This window comes from Somniosus microcephalus, chromosome 1 (assembly GCF_052327205.1).
Source record: "Somniosus microcephalus isolate GS21.2 chromosome 1, FLI_Smic_1.0, whole genome shotgun sequence".
Taxonomy (NCBI): Eukaryota; Metazoa; Chordata; class Chondrichthyes; order Squaliformes; family Somniosidae; genus Somniosus; species Somniosus microcephalus.
Window position 1 is genome coordinate 220,569,687 of NC_140987.1, and position 25,755 is coordinate 220,595,441.

A 25,755-nucleotide genomic window follows, 5' to 3' on the forward strand; every position below is an offset into this window, starting at 1 on the left:
GGACTGGGGGAGCGCTATTTAAAGGCGACCGTTTCCTGACTTTTTTTGTCAGCGACATTTTTGCACCACGCATTCTGAGAGAGAGCGAGAGACTTCTGAAGAGATTCAACGCTGTGTGAAGGAGTTTTGGGTACTGAGCAGCACTTTGCAGGTTCATTTTGATTTGTCCTTCCTTGCATCGATTTAGAAGAGACTATGGGGGCTGCACTCTGAGCTCTTTCCCTGGGCCTCTCCATTGTTCTTTCCAGCAGAATTGATGTACAGGTCTCTCCAGGCCGAGATTCAAGGCTGCAATGAGCAGGGTGTGGATGGAAAGCAAGATTGACCTTCCCCTTTAAGAACTGGCCGGTGTCTGTGTTCCATTGCTGACTGACATCACATGAGCTTCGCCAGCGCTCTGAGTTAGTGCCTCGCACCTCGGCGTTAGCACCTTAAGAGAGGCCTGATTTAGTGCTCCACTCACCTCCAGGGGCGATAGAAGCCAAGTTTGCAGTCGGAGGCGATAAATAGCGCCAGGCGCTAAACCTTGTGCCCGACCGATAATTGCGCCCCAAATGGGGCGATACCGAATTTCTCCCCCATTGACTTATGATCATCTGCAGCGGCGGCAGGTAGCGGGAGCAGCGGACCTGCGGGAGACTCGGCGGCGGCGGTGAGCTACAAAAGGCGGCAGCGGGGCCAGGAGAGGCCTCAGAGCAGCGGCGGCAGGTAGCGGGAGCAGCGGACCTGCGGGAGACTCGGCGGCGGCGGCGAGCTACAAAAGGCGGCGGCGGGGCCAGGAGAGGCCTCAGAGCAGCGGCGGCAGGTAGCGGGAGCAGCGGACCTGCGGGAGACTCGGCGGCGGCGGCGAACTACAAAAGGCGGCAGCGGGGCCAGGTGAGGCCTCAGAGCAACGGCGGCAGGTAACGGGAGCAGTGGACTGCGGGAGACTCGGCGGCGGCGGCGAGCTACAAAAGGCGGCAGCGGGGCCAGGAGAGGCCTCAGAGCAGCGGCGGCAGGTAGCGGGAGCAGCGGACCTGCGGGAGACTCGGCGGCGGCGGCGAGCTACAAAAGGCGGCAGCGGGGCCAGGAGAGGCCTCAGAGCAGCGGCGGCAGGTAGCGGGAGCAGCGGACCTGCGGGAGACTCGGCGGCGGCGGCGAGCTACAAAAGGCGGCAGCGGGGCCAGGAGAGGCCTCAGAGCAGCGGCGGCAGGTAGCGGGAGCAGCGGACTGCGGGAGACTCGGCGGCGGCGGCGAGCTACAAAAGGCGGCAGCGGGGCCAGGAGAGGCCTCAGAGCAGCGGCGGCAGGTAGTGGGAGCAGCGGACCTGCGGGAGACTCGGCGGCGGCGGCGAGCTACAAAAGGCGGCAGCGGGGCCAGGAGAGGCATACCAAACTCCAGTCTGCGAGCTCAGAAGTTGCAGAGAGGTAAAAAGTAATCGGGGTGTGACGTCACCAGGGAGCAGGTAAGTGAGTGGTTGGTGAGTATTTCTCTCTTTTCATTACAAGCTTGAATTCTGTGGTGTTAAATTTCTAGGGGCTCTGTGTTGTAGTGAGGACAGTTGGTAAATAAAGCACCCTAGAGTATACCTGTAACTGGGGTATTGAATAAATTTTTAGATTAATTAAAGGAGTAAGTCATGGCAGGAGAGCTCAGACCCGTGTTCTGCTCCTCCTGCTCTATGTGGGAAATCAGGGACGCTGCCAGTGTCCCTGGCGACCATGTGTGCGGGAAATGCATCCAGCTGCAGCTACTTGTAGACCGCATTGTGGCGCTCGAGCTGCGGGTGGATGAGTTTTGGAGTATGCGCGATGCTGAGAGGGTCGTGGATAGCACGTTTAGCGAGTTGTTCACGCCTCAGGGTAGGGCTGCACAGGGGGTGACCATCAGGCGGAGCAACAGAGGCAGGCAGGAAGTGCAGGGGCCCCCTGCGGACATCCCCCTTTCAAACAAGTATACCAAGTTGGATACTGTTGACGGGGATGACTCACCAGGGGAAGGCAGCAGCAGCCAGCTTCCTGGCACCAGGGACGCTTCTGCTGCTCAGAAAGGGAGGAAAAAGAGTGGGAGAGCAATAGTGGTAGGGGATTCTATCGTAAGGGGGACAGATAGGCGTTTCTGTGGCCGCAAACGTGACTCCAGGATGGTTTGTTGCCTCCCTGGGGCCAGGGTCATGGATGTCACTGAGCGGCTACGGGGCATTCTTAAGGGGGAGGGTGAGCAGGCAGAGGTCGTGGTCCACATTGGGACCAACGACATAGGTAGGAAGGGGGATGAGGTCCTGCATCAAGAATTTAGGGAGCTAGGTAACAGATTAAAGAGCAGGACCTCAAAGGTTGTAATCTCTGGATTACTCCCAGTGCCACGTGCTAGTGAGTATAGGAATAGGAGGATAGAGCAGATGAATGCGTGGCTAAAGAGTTGGTGTAGGGGGGAGGGTTTTACTTTCCTGGATCACTGGGCCTGCTTCTGGGGAAGGTGGGACTTGTACAAGTCGGACGGGTTGCACCTGAACCAGAGCGGGACAAATATCCTTGCGGGGAGGTTTGCTAGCACTGTTGGGGGGGGTTTAAACTAACTTGGCAAGGGGATGGGATACAGAGGGGAGCTGAAAGAGGGGGTGATGTGCTGCCAATTATAGAGAAAAAAACAAGTCAGCTTGGTAGACAGGGCAAATATACAAGGGCAAGGCTGGATGGCATCTATTTTAATGCAAGGAGTCTTGCAAATAAGGTGGATGAACTGAAGGTGTTGATAAACACATGGGAGTATGATATTGTTGCTATCACGGAGACATGGTTGAGGGAGGGGCAAGACTGGCAGCTCAATATTCCGGGGTACAGAATCTTCAGGCGAGACAGAGGGGGGGGGGGTATAAGAGGAGGGGGTGTAGCAATATTAATTAAGGAGTCAATTACTGCAGTAAGGAGGGATGACATATTAGCAGGTTCCTCTAATGAGGCCATATGGGTGGAGCTTAAAAACAAGAAGGGGGCAAGCACTTTGCTGGGAGTGTACTATAGGCCTCCAAACAGTCAGGGGGAGATAGAGGAACAGATATGTAGGCAAATCTCAGAGAAATGTGCAAATAATAGGGTAATAATAATGGGGGATTTCAACTTCCCCAATATTAACTGGGATAGTCAGAGTGTGAAAGGCACAGAGGGTGTAGAATTCTTAAAGTGCATCCAGGAGAGCTTTTTGAGCCAGCATGTAGAAGGTCCTACAAGAGAGGGGGCGGTACTGGACCTAATTCTAGGGAATGTGGCCGGCCAAGTGGAAGAAGTGCTAGTAGGTGAGCACTTTGGTGACAGTGACCATAATATGGTGAGATTTAAGGTGGTCATGGAAAAGGACAGGGATGGGCCGGAAATAAAGGTTCTAAATTGGGGGAAGGCCGATTTTAATAGGATAAGGCAGGATCTGGCCAAAATGGACTGGGATCAGCTACTTGTAGGAAAATCCGCATCGGAGCAATGGGAGGCTTTCAGAAGGGAGATTGAGATCATACAATGGCAACATGTTCCCGTAAAGGTCAAGGGTGGTTCCAAAAACCACAGGGAACCGTGGATGTCAGGGGATATACGAGAATGGATTAGAAAAAAAAGGAGGGCTTTTGGCAGATACAAAAGGCTAAAGACGGAGGAAGCCCTAGAGGAGTACAAAAAGTGCAGGGGGATACTTAAAAAAGAAATTAGGAGATCAAGGAGGGGCCATGAAATAACACTGGCGAGCAAAATAAAGGAAAATCCTGAGATGTTTTATAAGTATATTAAGGGTAAGAGGATAACTAGGGAAAAAATAGGGCCCATTAGGGACAAAAGTGGCAATCTGTGTGTGGAGCCGGAAGATGTAGGAGGGGTTCTAAATGAATTTTTTGCATCTGTTTTCACTATGTAGAGGGACGATGTAGACATAGAAATAGGGCGGGGGGACTGTGATATGCTCGAACACATTAACATCGAGAGGGAGGAGGTATTGGCGGTTTTAGCAGGCCTAAAAATGGATAAATCCCCAGGCCCGGACGAAATGTATCCCAGGCTGCTGTGTGAGGCAAAGGAAGAGATTGCGGGGGCTCTAACACACATATTCAGAACCTCTCTGGCCACAGGGGATGTGCCAGAGGACTGGAGAACCGCTAATGTAGTTCCATTATTCAAGAAGGGGAGTAGGGAAAAACCGGGGAACTACAGGCCAGTGAGCCTAACATCAGTGGTGGGAAAATTATTGGAAAAAATTCTGAGGGACAAAATCAGTCTCCACTTGGAGAGGCAAGGATTACTCAGGGATAGTCAACATGGCTTTGTCAAGGGAAGATCATGTCTGACTAATTTGATTGAATTTTTTGAGGGGGTGACTAGGTGTGTGGATGAGGGTAACGCAGTGGATGTGGTATACATGGATTTCAGTAAGGCCTTCGATAAAGTCCCGCACAGGAGACTGGTCAAGAAGGTAAGAGCCCATGGAATCCAGGGTGCCTTGGCACGTTGGATACAAAACTGGCTTAGTGGCAGAAGGCAGAGGGTGATGGTCGAAGGTTGTTTTTGTGACTGGAAGCCTGTGGCCAGTGGGGTACCACAGGGATCGGTGCTGGGTCCCTTGCTGTTTGTGGTCTATATTAATGACTTGGATATGAATGTAAAAGGTATGATCAGTAAGTTCGCGGATGATACAAAAATTGGTAGGGTGGTAAATAGCGAGGAGGGTAGTCTCAGTCTGCAGGACGATATCGATGGGTTGGTCAGATGGGCGGAACAGTGGCAAATGGAATTTAACCCGGAAAAGTGCGAGGTGATGCACTTTGGGGGGACTGACAAGGCAAGGGAATACACAATGAATAGTAAGACCCTAGGCAAGACGGAGGGTCAGAGGGATCTGGGTGTGCAAGTACACAGATCCCTGAAGGCGGCGGAACAGGTGGATAAGGTGTTAAAAAAGGCATATGGGATACTTGCCTTCATTAGCCGAGGCATAGAATATAAGAGCAAGGAGGCTATGATGGAGCTGTATAAAACACTGGTTAGGCCACAGTTGGAATACTGTGTGCAGTTCTGGTCGCCACACTACAGGAAGGATGTGATAGCTTTGGAGAGGGTGCAGAGGAGATTCACCAGGATGCTACCAGGGCTGGAACGCTTCAGCTATGAAGAGAGACTGGGCAGATTGGGTTTGTTTTCCTTGGAGCAGAGGAGGCTGAGGGGGGACATGATTGAGGTGTACAAAATTATGAGGGGCATAGATAGGATGGATGCTGAGGAGCTTTTTCCCTTAGTAGAGGGGTCAATAACTAGGGGGCATAGATTCAAGGTAAAGGGCGGGAGGTTTAGAGGGGATTTGAGAAAGAACTTTTTCACCCAGAGGGTGGTTGGAGTCTGGAACTCACTGCCCGGAAGGGTTGTGGAGGCTGGAACCCTCACAACATTCAAGACGCATTTGGATGAGCACTTGAAATGCCATAGCATACAAGGCTACGGACCAAATGCTGGAATATGGGATTAGATTAGACAGGGCGTGATGGCCGGCGCGGACACGATGGGCCGAAGGGCCTCTATCCGTGCTGTATAACTCTATGACTCTAGACTCTATGACTCTATTCAATGTGCATGCTATGTTTATATCACATGTCTAACTCATACCTTTACTCCCCCCACAGGATCATCGACAGTCCCCCTCCCCACTGTCCAGGAGGAAGAAGCTGAGCCGAAAGACTTCGCAGAGGAACCTGCAACCTCTGAGGGACCAGCGTCAGCAAAATTAAGCGCACCCAGCACCAGCGCAGATACGCACACCTCGGTGGGATCTTCGGGACATAGAGTAGTGTTGTCACCTGGTGTATCACAGCTCACAAGTGAGCATCAGCAGATGGTGGAGACAGGGACATCAGTGGAGAGCCCTTGTCGGAGGCCGCAGGGCACTCTCAGCTCTGCTCAGCTACATGTGGACCCTGTGCCTCCAGGTCCATTGAGAAGGAAGCGGTGCTGGAACTCCAGGAACAGGTGCAGGAGTCTCTGGCAGGTTTTGTCTCCAGGGTCACTGCGAGTGTGGAACGGATGGAGGAGTCCAACGCTAACATGAGCAGAGCCTTTGTGGAGGCATTGGCGAATGAACACATCACTGCGGAAAGGATGGCAACATCCGTGGAAAGGATGGCTACCTCCGTGGAAAGGATGGCTACGGTATAGGAGAGGATGGCTACGGCCATGGAGGAGCTAAGTCGCCAGAGTGTGGAAAACATGGTGAATGTTCAGAATAGACTGACATCTCTGGAGGAGCGATGGACAGCTATTGATCAGAGAAACCAGATCTTTATGGAAGTCCTCATGGCCCCCCTAATGTGCAGCAAGGTGCTGTCAAGGCACTTGCTAGCTCTGAAGTGGGCTGACCTATGAGAGGGATGTTGGTGGCAGAGAACAAGGAAGTGGGGGCTCCTCTCCAAGCACTCACGCTCCCATGCCACTGCGGAGCCCTCGGTCGGAGTCCCACCAGAGTCCTCACCCAACTGAGATGGACATCTCAGCCCCTGCACAGCCGCAGGAGGAGCAAACTGTTGGCGAGCCCTCAGAGGCTCGCAACCCCAGAGGACGCCTGCCAAAGGTGTCAAAGCAGGAGCAGCATGAGAGTGAGCAAGGGGCCTCCACATCTGCTGAAGCCACAGGGGAAGCACCACATAGGAGCACATGTAAGAGGAAGATAAAGCACAAGTAGTCACAAGGATAGTCACTTGGGTGTTCTGTTGCGTTTAATTGTTAAATGCCATCCTTTAGTCAATGTATTAAAATGAAGTGATGGCAAACTGTTGAAGTTGTGGCTTGTGTCATTTCGGAAATGGAAGTTCCATATTGAGGGCTCAGGGTGAATTGTATTTGTCATGATGGTGGTCAGAGGGCTAGGAAGCCACAGGCTCTTGTCCATTGTCTATGGTGTGGTAAGAAGGTGCCAGGTACATGTGTTTGAATTGGCAACTTAAGCAAATCTGGCAAGATGAGTGCATCCCTTGCATCCCGGGCAGTAATGTGTTCGCGTGCTGGTGCAGCTGGTTGCTGCGCATCCGCAAGGTCTTCGTTCTCGTTCTCCTCCTCCTCATCTGAGGAGGTTATGCACTGAGCCACTTGTTCCTCAGGCAGCTGCAAGCCACGATGCTGTGCATTGTTGTGCAGTGCACAGCAGACCACGACGATTCTGGAGACCCTGGCTGCTGAGTACTGCAGGGCTCCACCGGATCTGTCAAGGCATCTGAATCGCATCTTCAGCAAGCCGATGGTTTGCTTGATGATAGATCTGGTCGAAATGTGGCTGGAGTTGTAGCGCTCCTCAGCTTCGTTGGATGGCCTCCTGAACGGTGTCATTAGCCATGTCTTCAGGGGATAGCTCTTGTCTCCAAGTAGCCATCCGCAAAGTTGGTTTGGCGGACTGAAGAGCAGAGGCACACTAGACTGCCGCAGGATGATCGAGTCATGGCAACTGCCAGGGCACTTGGCGCAAACATGCAAAATTTCCTTCTTGTGGTTACACACCAGCTGCACGTTGAGGGAGTGGAAGCCCTTGCGGTTGACAAAAAGAGCTGGGTTATAATGGGGTGCCGTAAGGGCCACATGTGTGCAGTCTACGATGCCCTGCACCCTTGGCAAGCCATCCATATTTGCAAAGCCAACCGCACGCGCGGCTATACTTGGTTGATCCGTGGAGAAGTGTATGTAATTGTGCGCCTTTGCAAAGAGAGCATCGGTAACCTGCATAATGCAAGTGTGTGCGACCGAGTGGGAGATGCCGCTGATGTCTGCTGATGATCACTGGAAGGAGCACGAAACAAAAAAGTTGAGTGCAGTGGTGACTTTGACAGCCACTGGTGAGGGGTGTCCACCCACTCCTCTGGGCTCCAGGTGTTGGTGCAGCATTGTGCAGATGTCACTGACTACCTCTCGCGATAGTCTCAGTCTCACTGCTGCTCAGTCATGTTGAGGAAGCTCATCCTCATCCCGTAAACCCTGTTTTGGGGGTATCTCCTGCGGTGATGAGCTTCCCTGCACTGGCGCCTTCTGCCCTGTGCACCATCAGGTGGGTGAGCAGCAGGTTGGCGCTCCTGTTGTTGCTGCTGTTGTTCCTGGTTCTGCTGCTGCCGCGGCTGCTCGTCCTCCGAATCTGAGGACCAGGATGAAAGGAAATAAATGGTTTCAATGCTGCTGGTAGATAGCTCCATTGAGGAAGCGCTCAGTCAGTGTGGAGAGAGGATTTTCCCAGGAGGTCACAGTGGAGATGGATCTCAGCTTAACCACTTCCAAGATCAGTGGGCCTGCAAAAAGTTCTCCAAGACCTGCAAAAACAAATTTCTGCCACCTGCAACTGATCCTTGTTGAGAGCTCCATTTTTATGGTGGAGCTGCAGCTGTTAGGAAGCCAGCCACTTGTCAACCTGGCAGGATTAGCTGGCGTGTTTCAGGAGAGACGTGCAGCACGCTGGAAATGTGGCAAAATTTGAAAGGCCTCTCAAAATGGGATTATAGAGGTACTCAAGTTAAGTGCATTAAGGGCCTATCCCGCCGCCTGGAGGCGCGACCGAAACGGACTCTGCAAGCCCACCTCTGGCAAAGTTGCGTGGAGGTGGATTGACGGCGGGATCAGAACCCGTCGTCATTTAAAATATTTTTCCCACCAGTCCCGCCTCTAAACCCACCACCTCAGGGCTGGTAAAATCCAGCCCAAAGTCTGCAAATCTAAGGGGGTTTGTTTAGTTGTTTAGCTCTGTTGTCTATGACTACCCCCTGCAGTCACAACCATTTTTACTGTCAGTATCTGCTTATCTGAAACACAGCTCTTGAAATATCTCCATTACAACGCAACTTCCAAATCCATCAATTTCTTGTGAAAGCTCACCAAATGTTTGCTGCCTTTATCAAAGCACATTCCATGTCCACTTATCAGTGAAAGACAGTCTGTTACATTCACAAACTTTATTTCACTTCGAAAAACCTTTTGGCCTGGCAAAGCATTTCAGTATATACCAAAATAAAAAATTACGGGTCTGTGTATGCCTACAGTATATGGGGTGGGTGAGGAAAATATTTGATCGACTACTAGAAAACCACTGGCAGACATTTAGATGTTCCTATATATGGTCACAGCAGATGAAAAATAACAATCACATATAGAAACAGATTTACCACAAACACGAACGCACTCCTGTCTGTGCAGAGTAAAACCCAGGACTAAGATCATAACTTCATAGTTTCAAGGTTGGAATTTGGCTCTATAAATGAAGAAAATAGGTTGTTATAAAAGATCTTACCCAAAAGTGTTGGCATTTTAGCTGGAAGAATTCTCATGATGACGTATCTTTTTAGGCTGTGAAACTCCTACTACAGTACGGAGCTGATCCTAAGCAGAAGAGCGCAGATGGAAAGAGTGCTTTTGATGAAATTGCTGATGATAAGATTAAAGATCTACTTGAGGCCCACTGCAATAGTGAGGTGCCTGTTTATGAACAACCACAGCCAATTATAGGTTGGTTCTACAGTGGCTCAATCAGTAATGAAATGGATGTTTCGAAAGGTTATACTGAGATTATGAAATGTTCTTGTAGTAGAATTTCCTCATAATGAGTTGCAAATTATTTCTTGACACAAAGACAACTCCCAGGACAAGTCCTGATGTCTGGGAATGGTTGGCTACCTGGCCCAAGCTAGCCCACAGCACACTGAAGTAATGGTAGGGTCGCCAACCCTCCTGCATTCTCCAGGAATTAAAGATTAATCTCCTGGACAATGCTGCAACCTGGGAGTAAATTCATGAGGGCATTCAAAAAAAATTGTGTATGTATTTTTTTCATTTTCTTTCAACATTTTTGTTTATTGGTTATAAAAATATTGGAGATGTGGGGGAAAAAAGGCTGTTTGACTGGGTGGGGCAGTTGGAAGTGTGAGGTCATGTCATCAAACATCCAGGAATACGTCCAACCAGAGTTGGCAACCCTAGGTAACGGTGCTGGATTTTGTAGGGTCAGCTTATTTAAATAATTAGCATAAGGTCTCAGCATAGCTTTTTGTCTTGTGCCAGTAGCTAGCCAACCCTAAGGCTGTGAACAACCCAGGAGATTTTCTGACAATCCGCCCATTGCATTTCAGGAAAGGTCAATTAAAATGAGTGTGTAGACTATACTGAAATTGAAGACTGCCACAGGGCTGAGGATTTTTTTCATTTCTTTTTCCTTTATCTCTATTCTGCAACTGCTTGTTGGCCCAGCCAACTCAAGGGTTTAATTAAAATTAAAATGGAGCTCTCTTTAAGTTCACACGTCCTTGCCTGACAGGTCCTTATGCCCATGCACCGCCCCGTAGCAGGCAGGATTCTTCATGAGTGCACAAAACAACGTTTAGTCACTGCACAAAGCTACTTTACAGGTAGCGACTTTTCTTTGTCGCTCTGCACTGTGGAACTCCATGCCCTCCGTAGACTTGAGATTGCATGTTTAGGTGTTAGACTCCCGTTGTAGAGCACCAAATGTGAAAAGCATTTTCCCCATCCCGTAAGATTATAAAGTAAACCTCTAGTTATGCCCCTGGTTGGTAATTACCAATAAGTAAGGAGTTAAAAAACAGAATAATTGTGATAAATCCATTAATTGGAACAAGGACTCGAAGAGGCTAGATGTTAGAATTAACATGAGTACTTTATTAACAACTGGGAAACACATACATCAGGCCTGCATCCTGGCATTCGACCTTTGCTGACCTTAACAGGAAGTAAAACCCCTGACCTTAGCAGCAGCATTGGCTACAGCACCACCCGGTGGACAACCCCAACCATAACAACCCAGATCACTATAATAATCAAATCACTCTTCTTTATAATCAGCCCTGAACTGGCAAGTATCTGGAAATGACTGATCATTGCCTACAGGAAGTCATGCGATGTAACCTCCTGGAATACATCCAAGCAGATTTGGCAACCCAATTAACTATAATTGCTCACACAACTTTTAACATTTGTCAACCGTCGCCAAGCCTGAGGGAATGAAAGGAATCCAATATGGAAGCATTTGCTTTTTATTCGTTTATGGGATGTGGGCATCGCTGGCAAGACCAGCATTTATTGCCCATCCCTAGTTGCCTTGAGAAGGTGGTGGTGAGCCGCCTTCTCGAACCGCTGCAGTTTGTGTGGTGAAGGTACTCCGACAGTGCTATTAGGGAGGGTGTAGGGGGTGGCGCGTGCGCCCAGTCAGTTATGCCCCTGACTGTTGGTGAGCGGTTCGAATCGCTCCCACGCCCCTGGGTTCTAGACACCGGACTTAGGTACAGACGGCGGAAAGACTTGAGTAGACAGGTGGTTCGGTGTAAGAAAACCAAGATTTTATTAAAACAGAAACGAAAACACAGTCTTATGAGAAAAATTACTGGTAGAGAACACAATTACAGGCATATAACACTACAACTATATACTTATACAAGGAATGGGGAACACACGGCACATCGAGGGAAAAACAATTACTTTAACAATCCCCTTATCCTTATCCCATCCCTATACCTAACTAGATTAAGCTATGAGGGGCCAGGAATTCATGCTCACCAATCCAAAGCAAAACTTGTTGTTTTAGCAATCGCGATTTTGAGGTCTGGGCTGCTGTCCTTTGGGGTACTCGGTCGCCATGTGGTCTCAGGGCGCGGTGCTGGAGCTGCTGCTGCGACACACCTTTCTTCTCCTCAGCTACCGTCGTCGTCTCGTCACGATGGGTTCTCTTCTCCCTTGGGCGGTTGTCGGCGGTAACATTGCGTCAATGAGACGATTAGCAGTCTTTACTGCTTAGATTTTACTACCCATCCTTAGAACGCCAACATATTCGTCATGGCGTGGACATCTGCGTTTATTTGCAGTGTTCAGCAAGAGGTTTGCCCCCAAGCGTCAGCTTATTTGCGGGGTTCGCCCAACCAACTTAGTCTCACTGTCCTCAGATACTTTCTTCCCCGAGCGTCAGCTTATAACTCGGCGCTCGGGTTTTTTAATTAATACGTCTTCTGCTGCCCTTCTCTGCACTTGTCGGGTCTACCTTACTCTTCGTCTCGGTTCGTCTCGCCTTGTTTCCTCTGCCCTCTCTTGTGTCCTGGGTGACTTTGGACTCGGGTCTCGTTCCCCTCCCCTGCTGTTGGTATGGATGTCCTTGGTTGCAACTTAATGCAGGGAGCGAGAAGAGAACCCGCCACGAGGCCAGGGCTCGAGTGCGAGCGGCGGTAGCCCAAGCACAGCAAGAGTCAAGCGACCAGAGACAAGAGAGCGGTTGGTACTAAGGGCCTACAGTTATACTCTTTTCGATGGCCCCTTATCTGCACGCCAAATCAGGTTAGTCCATTGTTTCACTTTTGGCGGGCTGTTTTAAATGATTGTACCAATCTAAAATAACTGTTTTTAGATGGCCATTTGTCGCACCTAATGGCCTGATGTCTGGGCGGTATTGTCATTAATGCATTTTAATCGGCCTGTCCAGCCTTGATGGCTTCCTTAAGCTGTTTCCGATTATTTATGCAGACGAACTAATGGCCTCCTGTTTATGCCTAACTGGGTTGATCTGTTCCAATTTGACGAAAATGCATATTCAATTGTTTGCTTAGCTGTCTGGCCCTCCAAACACAAAAGTCCTCTTCACAGAAATGCATTTTAAGTTTCGATTTCCCAAAGCTGCTTGTTCTGTGCTGCAGAGTTCAGGCTTTTAAAATCTTACAGGCTTTTGGTCACGAGGTGCAGACGCCATCTTTGGGTACCCTTTTTAAAAAATTGTCCATATGGTCCCTTTTATTAATAACCTTGGGGAAATTTGGAAATTTTGCGAATCCTACAGGGAATTCCAGGACTTTGACCCAGCGACGATGAATGAATGGCGATATACTTCCAAGTCAGGATGGTGTGTGACTTAGAAGGGAATGTGGAGGTGATGGTGTTCCCATGCGCCTGCTTCCCTTGTCCTTCTAGGTGCAAGGGGTCGCAGATTTGTGAGGTGCTGCTGAAGAATCTTTGGCGAGTTGCTGCAGTGCATCTGAGTCTGTGTACGTGTTGGAACAGGGCCCGCGCCCAAATCCCTGTTGGAGGGTTGGCAAAGTGATCGCACTGCTGTATGAGGTGGGTGTCAAGATTCCCGTCTTTGGCACTTCAGGACATTCCCTGTGGAGGACAGCAGTGCACCTTGCCTGTCAGGAGATGGAAGCCAGGCACAAGTGGGTAACTGGGTGCCATTTACTATCAGGCCTTGGCACCTGGGAAAGGTTCTGAGCTCGGTCGAGCTGACGTCTTCTTTTCTCATGGAAAGTGATTAATGTGCTGTCCTTTGCAAATTAGGCATTTGCCATTTGCTTGGTGAATTTGTGGATTGCCAACTGACTGATTTGTTACCAGCAGTGGCTTGGAAGGATCTGGTGGCATAAATGTTTAATGCATCCTACTGGAAGAGCCATCCCTGTGGCATAAGTTGTCTGCAAGTCACCCTCCAAGAGATCATAGAATGGTTACAGCACGGAAGAAGGCCATTCGGCCCATCGAGCCCGTGCCGGCTCTCTGCAAGAGCATCTCAGCTAGTCCCACTCCCCTGCCCTTTCCCCGTAGTCCTGCAAATGTTTTGCTTTCCGGTACTTATCCAACTCCCTTTTGAAAGCTGTGATTGAGTCTGCCTCCACCACCCTTTCAGTCAGTGCATTCCAGATCCTAACAACTCGCTGCATAAAAAAGTTTTTTCTTATGTCGCCTTTGGTTCTTTTGCCAATCACCTTAAATCAGTGTCCTCTGGTTCGCGACCCCTCTGGCAATGGGAACAGTTTCTCTCTATGTACTCTATCCAGTCCCCTCATGATTTTGAACACCTCTGTCAAATCTCCTCTCAATCTTCTCTGCTTTAAGGAGTACAATCCCAGCTTCTCCAGTCTATCCACGTAACTGAAGTCTCTCATCCCTGGAATCATTCTCGTAAATCTTTTCTGCGCCCTCTCTAAGACCTTCACATCCTCCCTAAAGTGCAGTGCCCAGAATTGGACACAATACTCCAGTTGAGGCCAAACCAGTGTTTTATACAGGTTCATCATAATTTCCATTATTTGTACTTTATACCTCTATTCATGAATCCCAGGATCCCATAGCTTTTTTAACTGCTTTCTCAACCTGCCCTGCCACCTTCAACGATTTGTGCACATATACCCCTTACTCACTCTGTTCATGCACCCCCTTTAGGATTGTACCCTTTAGTTTATATTTCCTCTCCTCATTCTTTCTACCAAAATGTATCACTTTGCATTTTCCTGCATTAAATTTCATCTGCCACGTGTCCGCCCATTCCGTTAGCCTATCTATGTCCTCTTGAAGTCTATCACTATCTTCCTCACTGTTCACTATACTTCCATGTTTTGTGTCATCTGCAAATTTTGAAATTGTGCCCTGTACACCCACATCCAAGTCATTAATAGATATCAAGAAAAGCAGTGGTCCTAGTACTGACCCCTGGGGAACACCACTGTTTACCTTCCTCCTGTCTGAAAAACAACCATTCACCACTACTCTCTGTTTCCTGTCACTTAGCCAATTTTGTATCCATGCAGCCACGGTCCCTTTTATTCCATGGGCTTCAACTTTGCTGGCAAGCCTATTATGTGGCACTTTGTCAAATGCCTTTTGGAAATCCATGTACACCATGTCAACCGCATTGCCCTCATCAACCTGTTAGCTCATCAAAAAACTTGATCAAGTTGGTTAAACACGATTTGTCTTTAACAAATCCATGCTAGCTTTCCTTAATTAATCCATACTTGTCCAAGTGACTGTTAATTTTGTCCCTGATTATTGTTTCTAAAAGCTTCCCCGTTACTGAGGTTAAACTGACTGGCCTGTAGTTGCTGGGTTTATCTTTACACCCTTTTTTGAACAAGGGTGTTGACATAATAAAACCTGGTTTGAGCATAAGCAAGGCTTTAATCAACTTGTTTCAGAACATGGAAGTCTAGTTGTATCCACTAGCTCCTTGTCTTACAAAATGTCCCTGGAAAGCTGGTGCCAACGCCCGAGTATTTATACTCCTTGGACGGCGCCACCAGCTGGCCGTCCAGTGTTATTTCATAGGTAGTTTCTCGATGATGAGATTTATGACAGGTGTAACATTTACAATTGGCATAGCTATGTGGCAACTTCTGTGTGAAGTAGAGGTGCGAAAACAGGGGTCCTCTGATGTGAAATATTTTTACCAAGGGGTATTATTTGATTTTGTTTTCTTCTGTCATGTAAGTTTAATAAAAATGCTGCATTGTAAAAGGTGTTGCAGCCAAATCAGGTCAGATCGCAGCAGAAAATCCAGCCCCTTCTGTCAAGAAAACAAAGATCACTGATTGGTAAATCTAGCACTGCTATCTCTCCATATAGACACTCGATATGTATTTTGCAGGTTCTTCAAATGATAACTGTGCCTCTTGTGATGATGAGCAAACACCACCAACTTTACCAAATGATAAGGACTCAGAAAAACCACATTATGTAAGTGCCACAGAAAGTACACAAAATGTTTTAGAAGTCTGAAATATGTTATTGAATTGGTCTGGTAAACAGTGCAAGTCTTATGTATTCTATATGCTACTGAACAAAGCTATTCATTTGTCATTTCAGTATATTTTACAGCATGAGTCGATTACAATAATGTTGAATGAAATGGAAACAAAGCAAGAAAGAATGATGAAATGTAAACTCAAGGAGCCTGAAAATGCAGGTCAGTAAACTGTAGAATCTACAGGTAGTAAGGTTTGTGAAAGGCGCTATATAATCGAGGATGGTGTGGTCAATCGTGAAAGGCTACAGAAAAGTCAAGGCATGACAAGGATGGATAATGCACCATAGTTACAGAGAATGTGGTTCGTGGTCTTGGGTAGGGTTGTTTTGGGGCTGTGGAAAAACTTTGGAGAGGAAAGGGAGGTTTGAGTTGGAGCAGTAGTTTACAAGGACCAAGGAATCAAGGATGGGGTTTTTAAGGAAGCGGGTGATGATAACAGTTTTGAAAGGGAGGGGGACAGTGCTTGAGAAGAGGGAACCCTTTACAATGTCAGCCAGCATGATGGCTAGGAAGGGAAGGTAGTCTAGTGGGAATGGGGTTAAAGAAGCAAGAATAAGATGAACTTGGAGAGTGCATGAGGGAGAATCTAGAGAGAGATGTGTGGTCAGGGCTAGAGTAGAGGGTCCTGGGGTAAGGTTTGGGTGGTTTGGAAGAGGGGAAACCAGCAGAAGCAGCAGCATATACAGTCTCTATCTTGGTGACAAAGAATTCCATGAACCTCACACTTGTTAGAGGTGAGGGTGAAGGGGGTAGGGGAGAGGTGTGCAAGGAGATCCTTGATAGTGAAGAAAAGAAGCTGGGGGTTAGCTTTGCTCTCCAGGGTAATCCTTGAGTTGGTTATGGCAGAGGAGAGTGAGGTCCAGAAGAGCTTGATGTGATCCAACAGATCTGGTGATGGATGGCTAAACCCATTGTGTGCCAGATATGCTCAAGTCTGCACCTCTTAGATTTATGGGAGTGAAGATGGGGGCTGTACTGGGGGAGTAAACCATGATGGGAGACAAGGGAATCTAGGGTGGAGGTGAGAGTGTGGTTGACCAAATCAACAGCTTTAGTATCATGATGAATGGAGGGCCAAAGGCTAGGCAGGTGGGAGTTTGAAGGTGAGTTGTAAGCAACTTGGGTGAGAGATTTTTCCAGGGACAGATGTAGAAAGAAGAGGAATTGGAATGTGTAAGCAGATTTGGGTGGTAAGGGATAGAAGAAAGTGATCATCAGTGATCAAGACTACGGGAGTAGAGAGATTGGGCTGGATTTTGATTGAGGAGGCGTGTAGGAGGCGGGACTACAACTTTCGGGGTTGTAGTCCCGCCTCCATCGAGTTGTGGCCAACCCACGTGATTTTCACTTGATTGACCTTGTTGAGCCCGCCCAGCGGGCTCAGCAGGCCAATTAAAGCCCACCCGGCAACAGGTGACATCACAGATTGACATTTCATCTGTCAAAAGCTTTTGACAGATTAAATATCAGCGTTTGACAGCTCTTTGAAGCTATCAAACACTGATAATCTGTACTCCAAGTTAATTCTTTTCTCTCAGGCTGATTTAGAGATCTCTCCAGAAGAGAAAGCTGAATGCTGCAACTTTTGACAGCTCGCGGCCATTCTGCTTTCTGTGCCGTTGAGATGAGGGACTCCCGAGACCTGAAGGAAGGAAGGCTGTAAAGGTAAGTAAATGTAAGTAAAACTTCTTTAAACACTTTACACACACCAAACACACTTACCTCTGAACTCATGCACCCATCACTCACCTGAACACCGGACATCTCGAACCCTCCAAGCCCTTCAGCCCGACGGCCCGCCTCGCTAACTTGGCATGGTTTGGAGCCGTCGGGAATCCCACACTTCAGCAATAAAAATAGGGATTAGGCTAAAAACTGCCTGTTAACTACCTGTAAACAGGCAGTTAATTGGCACTAATCCCCTTCCCGCCTCGGGGAGGCGGGTCCCAGCACAGGTTGGGTATCTGCCTTCTTTGAAACTGGCTTGGGGGCGGGATGGATTCGTGACCCCCGATTTCAAGATTTTAACCCCCCACACGCCTCCAATCCTGCCTCCATGGCCCAATGAAAATCCTGCCCATATTGTTAGATGGCAAGGTCGAGCGGGTGGTGATGAATAAGGATGGGAGAATTTATATGGAGAAAGAAGTTTAGGAAGAACAAGAGTGCAATAAAAAGAAGAAAGTGCAAGGAAAGCTGAGATGGAGATAGAAATCACCGAGGATAAGAAGTTGCTCAGCACAGATGCTGAGGGAAGAAAGAAGGGAGGATATCTTGGGGAGAAACATGGGGTTTGGTAGACAATGAGGATTTTAAAGGAGAGGCGAGAGGGGTGGAACAGGTTAAGGTGCTTGAAGAAGGAGAAGATGCCAGTGGAGTAGGCGAGAGATCACAGTGTGACTTGGCGTTCAGAGGCATGATATCACTGTGGTGGTTTAGACAGGGTAGGTGGTGGAAAGTATAGCCAGGCGGAGGGACTTCAGAAAGGGGCTCGTGCTCCAACCTTCAGGCCTCCTCTAACTCTGGCCTTTTGTTCATCCCCAATCCCCTTCGCCTCACCATTGGTGGCAGAGCCTGCAGCCACCTCAGCCCTACTCTTGGAATTCCCTCCCTAAAACCCGCCATTTCACCACTTCTCCTTTCACTTTAAAATACCTTCTCAAACCCTTTCTTTTCAACCACTCTTTCAGTCACCTTTCCCAACTCTCCCATCATGGCTTTTTTCTCTTCCATCTTTGTTAAGTGCTTTGGGACATTTTCTACCTTAAAGGTGCTATATAAATGCAGATTGTTGCTGTTGTTGAATTTAAACCACTGCATAATAGCACAGTGCACTGATAGGCTTCCCACTATTTGTCCAAGTTGTGATACTAATATGGAATGTTTTTCAATTAAGATTTATCCACTAATGAGGCACAACAACTAAGAAATTGCTTTTCCAATCCACCAGGCGCACAAAATTCAAAAAGGACAAATGAGCAACTAAGAAGTAAGCGCAAATACAACTGAGTTACCTGGGCTTTTTGGGCGAGATGCCAGGGTTTACAGTTCCATAGGCTGTAATTTGGTTACCCCTGCATTAGTGCATTGGCTTGTGTTTTAATGGCACCTTGATGATTTGCTATCAGTGGCCCTGCATGGTACTTCCACCATTAGTGGCACCTATCAATATAAAGAACTCCATGCTTCTGACAGAATCCAGGCCACAAAATGTCATGGCTTTTGAAAGTTGACATCGGAGGCAGTACAACACAGAAACATCCATCCCAATTGGCCTAACTGAGACTGGTGGCATACTGCAAGCAAAAACAGGCAGAGCAGTACTTGTAGGTTTTGAATCTTCAATTGAGCATTGCACTACCCTCCCCAGCACCCTAACCAGCAACATAAAAGTGGCTCAAAAAATTTGCCAAGTTTTTCAAGGTCAGATGCTGTAGGTAACACAGTGTACTACTATTTGTAATGTTTACTGTGGCGGTAAAAGCACTTACTGGTTAATTATTGAACTGAATACTATGCAAGCGGGAGCTGGATTTATGTCCCTTTGCTTGAGATGATTTGCAGGAATTTGTAGTGCTTCCTGATTTTGTACTTAAAAAGCGATAGCATTCTTTAAACCAGAGAGAAAAATAACTGGAAAGATTTTGTGGGATACAAAGTATGTGGCACTGTTACATCGGCAGAAGTGCAGGGGGTTGGAACTTCCATCAGCTACTTTAACCTGCCAGTGACCCCATCCTAATTCCTGGGGCAGGGTCATTTAAATAATAGGGTCAAGTTCCAGCACCTGTAGTTACACAACAGGGCCACCTGACCCACGGAGGCGTTGCAATTTTGGAGCAGTACATGTTGCTCTGTGAGGGGGAGCCAGAGGTTGGATCAGTCTGGAGACAGAGATCAGCAGAAATTCTTTTAAATTTCTCCTCAGAACTGCTACTCTGCAATGGTAATTGATTCCTTTGGGAACGGTATCTGATCCCTGTGGACAGCTTACTTTTGGGGACATCCTATGACTCAGAATGAGCCCCAGTAGACTTAAATCTCACCTGGCCTATCAGGCGTTTCTGTCAGACTTCCCAGGGTAGTACATGACACCTGAAGCTCAGCCCCAAAGTGTCCCCTCCCCGAGCACAATTGAGCTGGTTAGTGCAAAGGGAGTGAAAAACCCGTGGATCCAAATTTCATTCCCCCTCCTCCCCACCAGAATTACTCTAGAGTTGCGCTCCTAGGATTACAGAATTTCTGGACTCCTGTGTATACTATTTGTCATTAAATTTTTAAAACTTTCCCAAGATCACAAGGCAGGTTTAAATGAACGAGACTCTCAGCTTTGTTGATCTTTTCTTCCAAGAATACCACTCCACCTCCCCGCCCAACTAGCTATTTAAAAATAAATCCAGCCCTTTTGTTTTCTCCCAGCTCTGCCTCATGCTGCATCAATTTTCTGATCTTATCACTAATCTCAATCCGTAAATAAGATAGTGATCCGGACAGAGACTTGCAACGCTGTTTTTTGTGCTTTAACTGCTTCGCAACCTCACTCAACCTACTCTTATTCATCTCTGCTACTCCTTTTTGTCCTTCTAATTCTTCTTTTAATTTGGTTATTTTCTGCATTTGCCACAGAATAATCATGGCTTTCCAATCACGCCATTTAATTTTCTTTTCCTTCCGTAACCTTTTGTGTAATTCCGAAATCTGTCCCAGACTGTCTATCTCAGACATTAATAATTTGCATGCTTCTAGCTTCTTGTCCCCATATTTCTGAATAATACTAACTAACTCTTCCACCATGGCGCCTACCTCCTGTACTCAATTTATGACCGAGAGACCGTCCACTAATTTATTTCACTTAGTCGCAAACCGTATCCCTCTCGTCGGAACCGTGTCTAGCAATCGAACTTACATTTGTTTCCCCAACACTTTAACTCGAGCTCACCCAGGGACGCCAATATGTAAGGAAATCCCTTTAAACTCAATTAAATGATTCCTCGTGGTTCAGGCTTGAGTGTATTCTCTAAATACAAGTTTATAACTCAGACACCAATAGTATAATAACTGTTACGGTTATACAATAGACTTATACAACCTGGTTTCCTGCAGACCCAAAGGACTCGATTTTCATTGAGCCGTGGAGGCGTGCGGGGGGTTAAAATCGCAAAAACTGGTGGGCGGGACCCCCCCCCCACCGCCTGGTTCCCGACTCCGAGCAATTTTAACTCAGTCGTGCCTGATGGTCCCAACTCCGTCCCACATCCAACAGGCGGGACTGGTTGTTAAGGCCCTTAACAACCACTAAATGGCCTCTATAATCCTATTTTGAAAGGCCCTTGCGATTTTAACCCTTTTCCCACATGAAACACGCCTGGTGGGAAACACGAATGTGAAACCTGGCAGGAGCACTATTGGATTGCTGACTATTAACTGCAGGTCAACCATTAAAGAGGAGATTTGATCAGCCATGATTTGCAGGTGGCAGGACTTAGTAGTCTCAGGTCTGGGGCAACAGTAGCCAGCCTTACCACGGAGGTAGCAATCCTTTCCACAGAGGTAGCCATCCTTTCCGTGGTGATGCGTTCATGCGCCAATGACTCCACAAAGGCTCTGCTCATATTCGCTATGGACTCCTCCATTTGCTCCACACTCACAGCGACCCTAGAGACAAAACCTGCCAGAGACTCCTGCTTCTGTGCCTGGAGTTCCATCACCTCTGATCTTATGGATGGACCCAGAGGCAGAGGGTCGACATGCTGCTGAACCGAGCTGGCAGAGTCCTGCGCCCTCCGACTAGGACTCTCCACTGCTGTCCCTGTCTCCACAATCTGCTGATGCTCACTTGTGAGCTGTGATACACCAGGTGACAACACTACTCTATGTCCCAAAAGTCCCACCGAGGAGTGAGTGTCTGCGCTGGTGCTGGGTGCGCTGAATTCTGCTGACGCTGCGCCCTCAGAGGTTGCAGCTTCCTCTGAGGAGTCTGGCTGCTCAGCCTCTTCTTCCTGGCTAGGGGGGCGGATGCTTGTGATGGTCCTGTGGGGGAGTAAAGGAAAGAGTCAGAGACTAGAGTGCTGGGACTAGAGTCCTGGCGGATCATATAACTAGGGCTGTAGAGAGGGCTTTAAACTAACTAGTGGGGGGGAGGTTCCTAGAGAGCAAATAATACAAATGACAACAGAGAAGGTCATAGACTTAGGTAGCAGTGGGGAAATTAAAAACCAGAGCATGTCAGGAAGGGGCAGAAGGTATGGAGTAAAAGGTAAAGTAATAAAAAGGGCAAAAGCAGGAACTAAGTGTCACAAAACATCTTTGAAAGTTCTCTATCTGAATGCACGTAGCATTCGTAACAAAATAGACGAGTTAATGGCACAAATAACTACATATGGGTATGATCTTGTGGCCATTACAGAAACATGGCTGCAGGGTGACAATGCCTGGGAATTAAACATACCAGGTTATTTAACGATCAGGAAGGACAGGCAGGAAGGAAGGGGAGGTGGGGTGGCTATGTTAATAAAGGAAGGAATCACTGTAATACAGAGAAATGATATTGGGTCAAAAGATCAGGATAATGAAACAGTTTGGGTGGAGGTAAGGAATAATAAGGGGAAAAAAACACTAGTGGGCGTAGTCTATAGGCCTCCGAACAGTGGCAACTCTGTTGGACGGAGTACCAATCAGGAAATAGTTGAGGCTTGTAATAAGGGAACATCTATAATTATGGGGGATTTTAACTATCATATTAATTGGACAAATCAAATTGGGCAGGGCTGCCTTGAGGATGAGTTCATTGAGTGTATTAGGGATGGGTTTCTTGAGCAGTATGTAACTGAACCGACCAGGGGGCAAGCAACCTTAGATCTGGTCCTGTGTAACGAGACAGGATTAATTAAAAATGTCCTAGTAAAGGATCCCCTAGGAATGAGTGACCATAACATGGTTGAATTCCATATTCAATTAGAGGGTGAGAAGGTTGGATCTCAAACAAGCGTGCTAAGCTTGAATAAAGGAGACTATGAAGGTATGAGAGCGGAATTGAGCAGAGTGGATTGGGAAAATAGATTAAAGGGTAAGACGATACATAATCAGTGGTGTACATTTAAGGAGTTATTTTACAACTTCCAAAAAAAATATATTCCACTGAGAAGAAAAGGGTGTAAAAGAAAAGACAGCCATCCGTGGCTAAGTAAAGAAATTAAGGATAGTATTCGACTAAAAACAAGGGCATATAAGGTAGCCAAATCTAGTGGGAGGATAGAGGATTGGGAAAACTTTAAAAGACAGCAAAAAATAACAAAGATTGATTAAGAAAGGGAAGATAGATTATGAAAGTAAATTAGCAAAAAATATAAAAACAGATAGTAAGAGTTTTTATAGTTTTATAAAAAGAAAAAGGGTGGCTAAAGTAAATGTTGGTCCCTTAGAGGATGGGACTGGGAAATTAATGGTGGGAAATATGGAGATGGCAAAAACACTGAATGAATATTTTGTATCAGTCTTTACAGTAGAAGACACTAAAAATATCCCAACACTGGACAAACAGGGGGCTAAAGGGGGGGAGGAGCTAAACATGATCAAAATCACTAAGGAAGTGGTACTCGGTAAAATAATGGGACTCAAGGCGGATAAATCACCTGGACCTGATGGCTTACATCCTAGGGTCTTGAGGGAAGTGGCGGTAGGGATTGTGGATGCATTGGTAATAATTTTCCAAAACTCCCTGGACTCAGCAAAGGTCCCGGCAGACTGGAAAACTGCTAATGTAACACCCTTATTTAAAAAGGGCAGTAGACAGAAGGCTGGAAACTATAGACCGGTTAGCCTAACATCTGTGGTAGGTAAAATTTTGGAGTCCATTATTAAGGAGACAGTAACAGGATATTTGGATAATCATAATCTAATAGGACAAAGTCAGCATGGTTTTATGAAGGGGAAGTCATGTTTGACAAATTTGCTGGAGTTCTTTGAGGAAGTAACATATAGGGTGGATAAAGGGGAACCAGTGGACGTAGTGTATTTAGACTTCCAAAAGGCATTTGACAAGGTGCCACACAAAAGATTATTGCTTAAGATAAAAAATCACGGGATGGGGGTAATATTCTGGCATGGATAGAGGATTGGCTATCTAACAGAAGGCAGAGAGTTGGGATAAATGGTTCATTCTCAGACTGGCAATCAGTAACTAGTGGTGTTCCGCAGGGGTCAGTGCTGGGTCCCCAACTCTTTACAATCTATATTAACGATTTGGAGGAGGGGACCGAGTGTAACATATCAAAGTTTGCAGATGATACTAAGATGGGAGGGAAAGTAGTGAGTGAGGAGGACATAAAAACCCTGCAAGGGGACATAGACAGGCTAAGTAAGTGGGCAGAGATTTGGCAGATGGAATACAATACTGGAAAGTGTGAGGTTATGCACTTTGGCAGGAAAAATCGTAGAGCAAGTTATTATCTTAATGGCAAGAAACTGGAAAGTACTGAAGTACAAAGGGATCTGGGGGTCCTGGTGCACGAAACTTAAAAGGTTAGTATGCAGGTGCAGCAAGTGATTAAGAAGGCCAATGGAATGTTGGCTTTCATTGCTAGGGGGATAGAATATAAAAATAGGGAGGTATTGCTTCAGTTGTACAAGGTATTGGTGAGACCGCACCTGGAATACTGCGTACAGTTTTGGTGTCCATACTTAAGAAAGGACATACTTGCTCTCGAGTCAGTACAAAGAAGGTTCACTCAGTTAATCCCGGGGATGAGGGGATGGACATATGAGGAGAGGTTGAGTAGATTGGGACTCTACTCATTGGAGTTCAGAAGAATGAGAGGCGATCTTATTGAAACATATAAGATTGTGAAGGGGTTGGATCGGGTGGATGCGGGGAAGATGTTCCCAATGATGGGTGAAACTAGAACTAGAGGGCATAGTCTTAGAATAAGGGGCTGCTCTTTCAAAACTGAGATGAGGAGGAACTACTTCACTCAGAGGGTGGTAGGTCCATGGAATATGCTGCCCCAAAAAGCTGTAGAAGCTACATCATTACATAAATTTAAAACAGAAATAGACAGTTTCCTAGAAGTAAAGGGAATTAAGGGTTACGGGGAGCGGGCAGGAATTTGGACATGAGTCTAGGTTCAGATCGGTCATGGCCCTGTGGGTAGCGGAGCTGGCCCAGGGGCCGTGTAGCCTGATCCTGCTCCTATTTCGTGTGTCTAATTCTGTTAGATTCAGGAGATGGTTCTGTGATAGTGGATTGGCGGTTAGGATCAGATCAGCCATGATCTTATTGAATGGCGGAGCAGGCTCGAGGGGCCGATTGGCCTACTCCTGCTCCTATTTCTTATGTTCTTATGTCCCCATTCTATCTCTTTTCCCGACACCATCTGTAGTTTAACTCACAACCTTCCCAATCGTTGTCAGCGGCACGTCCCTTACTTACTCTCGCAGAGCGAGATCGTGCTTGCAACCCGAGTTGTCAGAGGTACTTGCTACTTGCAACTCCTTTAGGTTGAGTCCTTCTACGCGGTGTAGACCTTGATATCTTAAAAGACTTTAAGCGGTTAATTAATCACAATTAAACATACATATAGTCAATGACCTCACGATCCCAGGGTACTTTGGAGTCTCTCAGCCTACTTGATCCTGGCCATCACGTGGGGCCCAATCGCCCTCTTAATTCAGGCTCAGGCTAGGGTCGATGAGACAGGTACCCTCCTTGTCCGTGTCGGTCAGTCAATCACTCATTCCTTCGCGACCTTTATCGCTACACAGTGTTCCCTTAGTACATGCGATCCACACTCATACAACTGTGTTCTCCTACCTCTTACAGACTTTCACTTGATTCCTGATGCTACGGCACTGTCCCTCTGCCTTCCCAGATGACTCCATTTCTGGACGGTCAAAATTTGACTTCTTGTCCGGGTTCACTGGTACGGGCGGCCTTTCAGTTCCGCAGCATTCTGCCGACTACGCCAATTTGCTGGAGTGAAAATAGATCCACACAAGTCTGTCGTGAAATAGCAGCACACAGTTTTATTATCAGAACGTTCTGGGAGAAGATCAAAGACCCCGCGGTCTTGTGATACCTCTTCTCAAAGATACAATGGCCGACAGCCGTTTTTATACATTTGAAAAGCCGGAAAGGTACAGCAGTTAGTAATTATTACATCATTTATACTTTAAGCCAACCCTAGGACCCTAGCAACAAATTGTCCTCCAATCGCAGTTTCT

The 25,755-nt window shown here is 47.3% G+C and overlaps 1 protein-coding gene across 1 annotated transcript in view; it reads left to right on the plus strand.

Moving 5' to 3' along the window:
• The window catches only part of LOC147124618 (uncharacterized), a 41,481-nt gene extending 15,968 nt beyond the window's left edge, over positions 1–25,513 (plus strand). Inside the window, exons 3-6 of the mRNA XM_085982565.1 lie at positions 9,317–9,476; positions 15,379–15,467; positions 15,597–15,696; positions 25,404–25,513. Of these exons, the coding sequence (XP_085838691.1) occupies positions 9,317–9,476; positions 15,379–15,467; positions 15,597–15,696; positions 25,404–25,513 (459 nt within the window). The remainder of the gene's footprint in view (positions 1–9,316; positions 9,477–15,378; positions 15,468–15,596; positions 15,697–25,403) is intronic.
• The last annotated feature ends 242 nt before the right edge of the window (positions 25,514–25,755 follow it).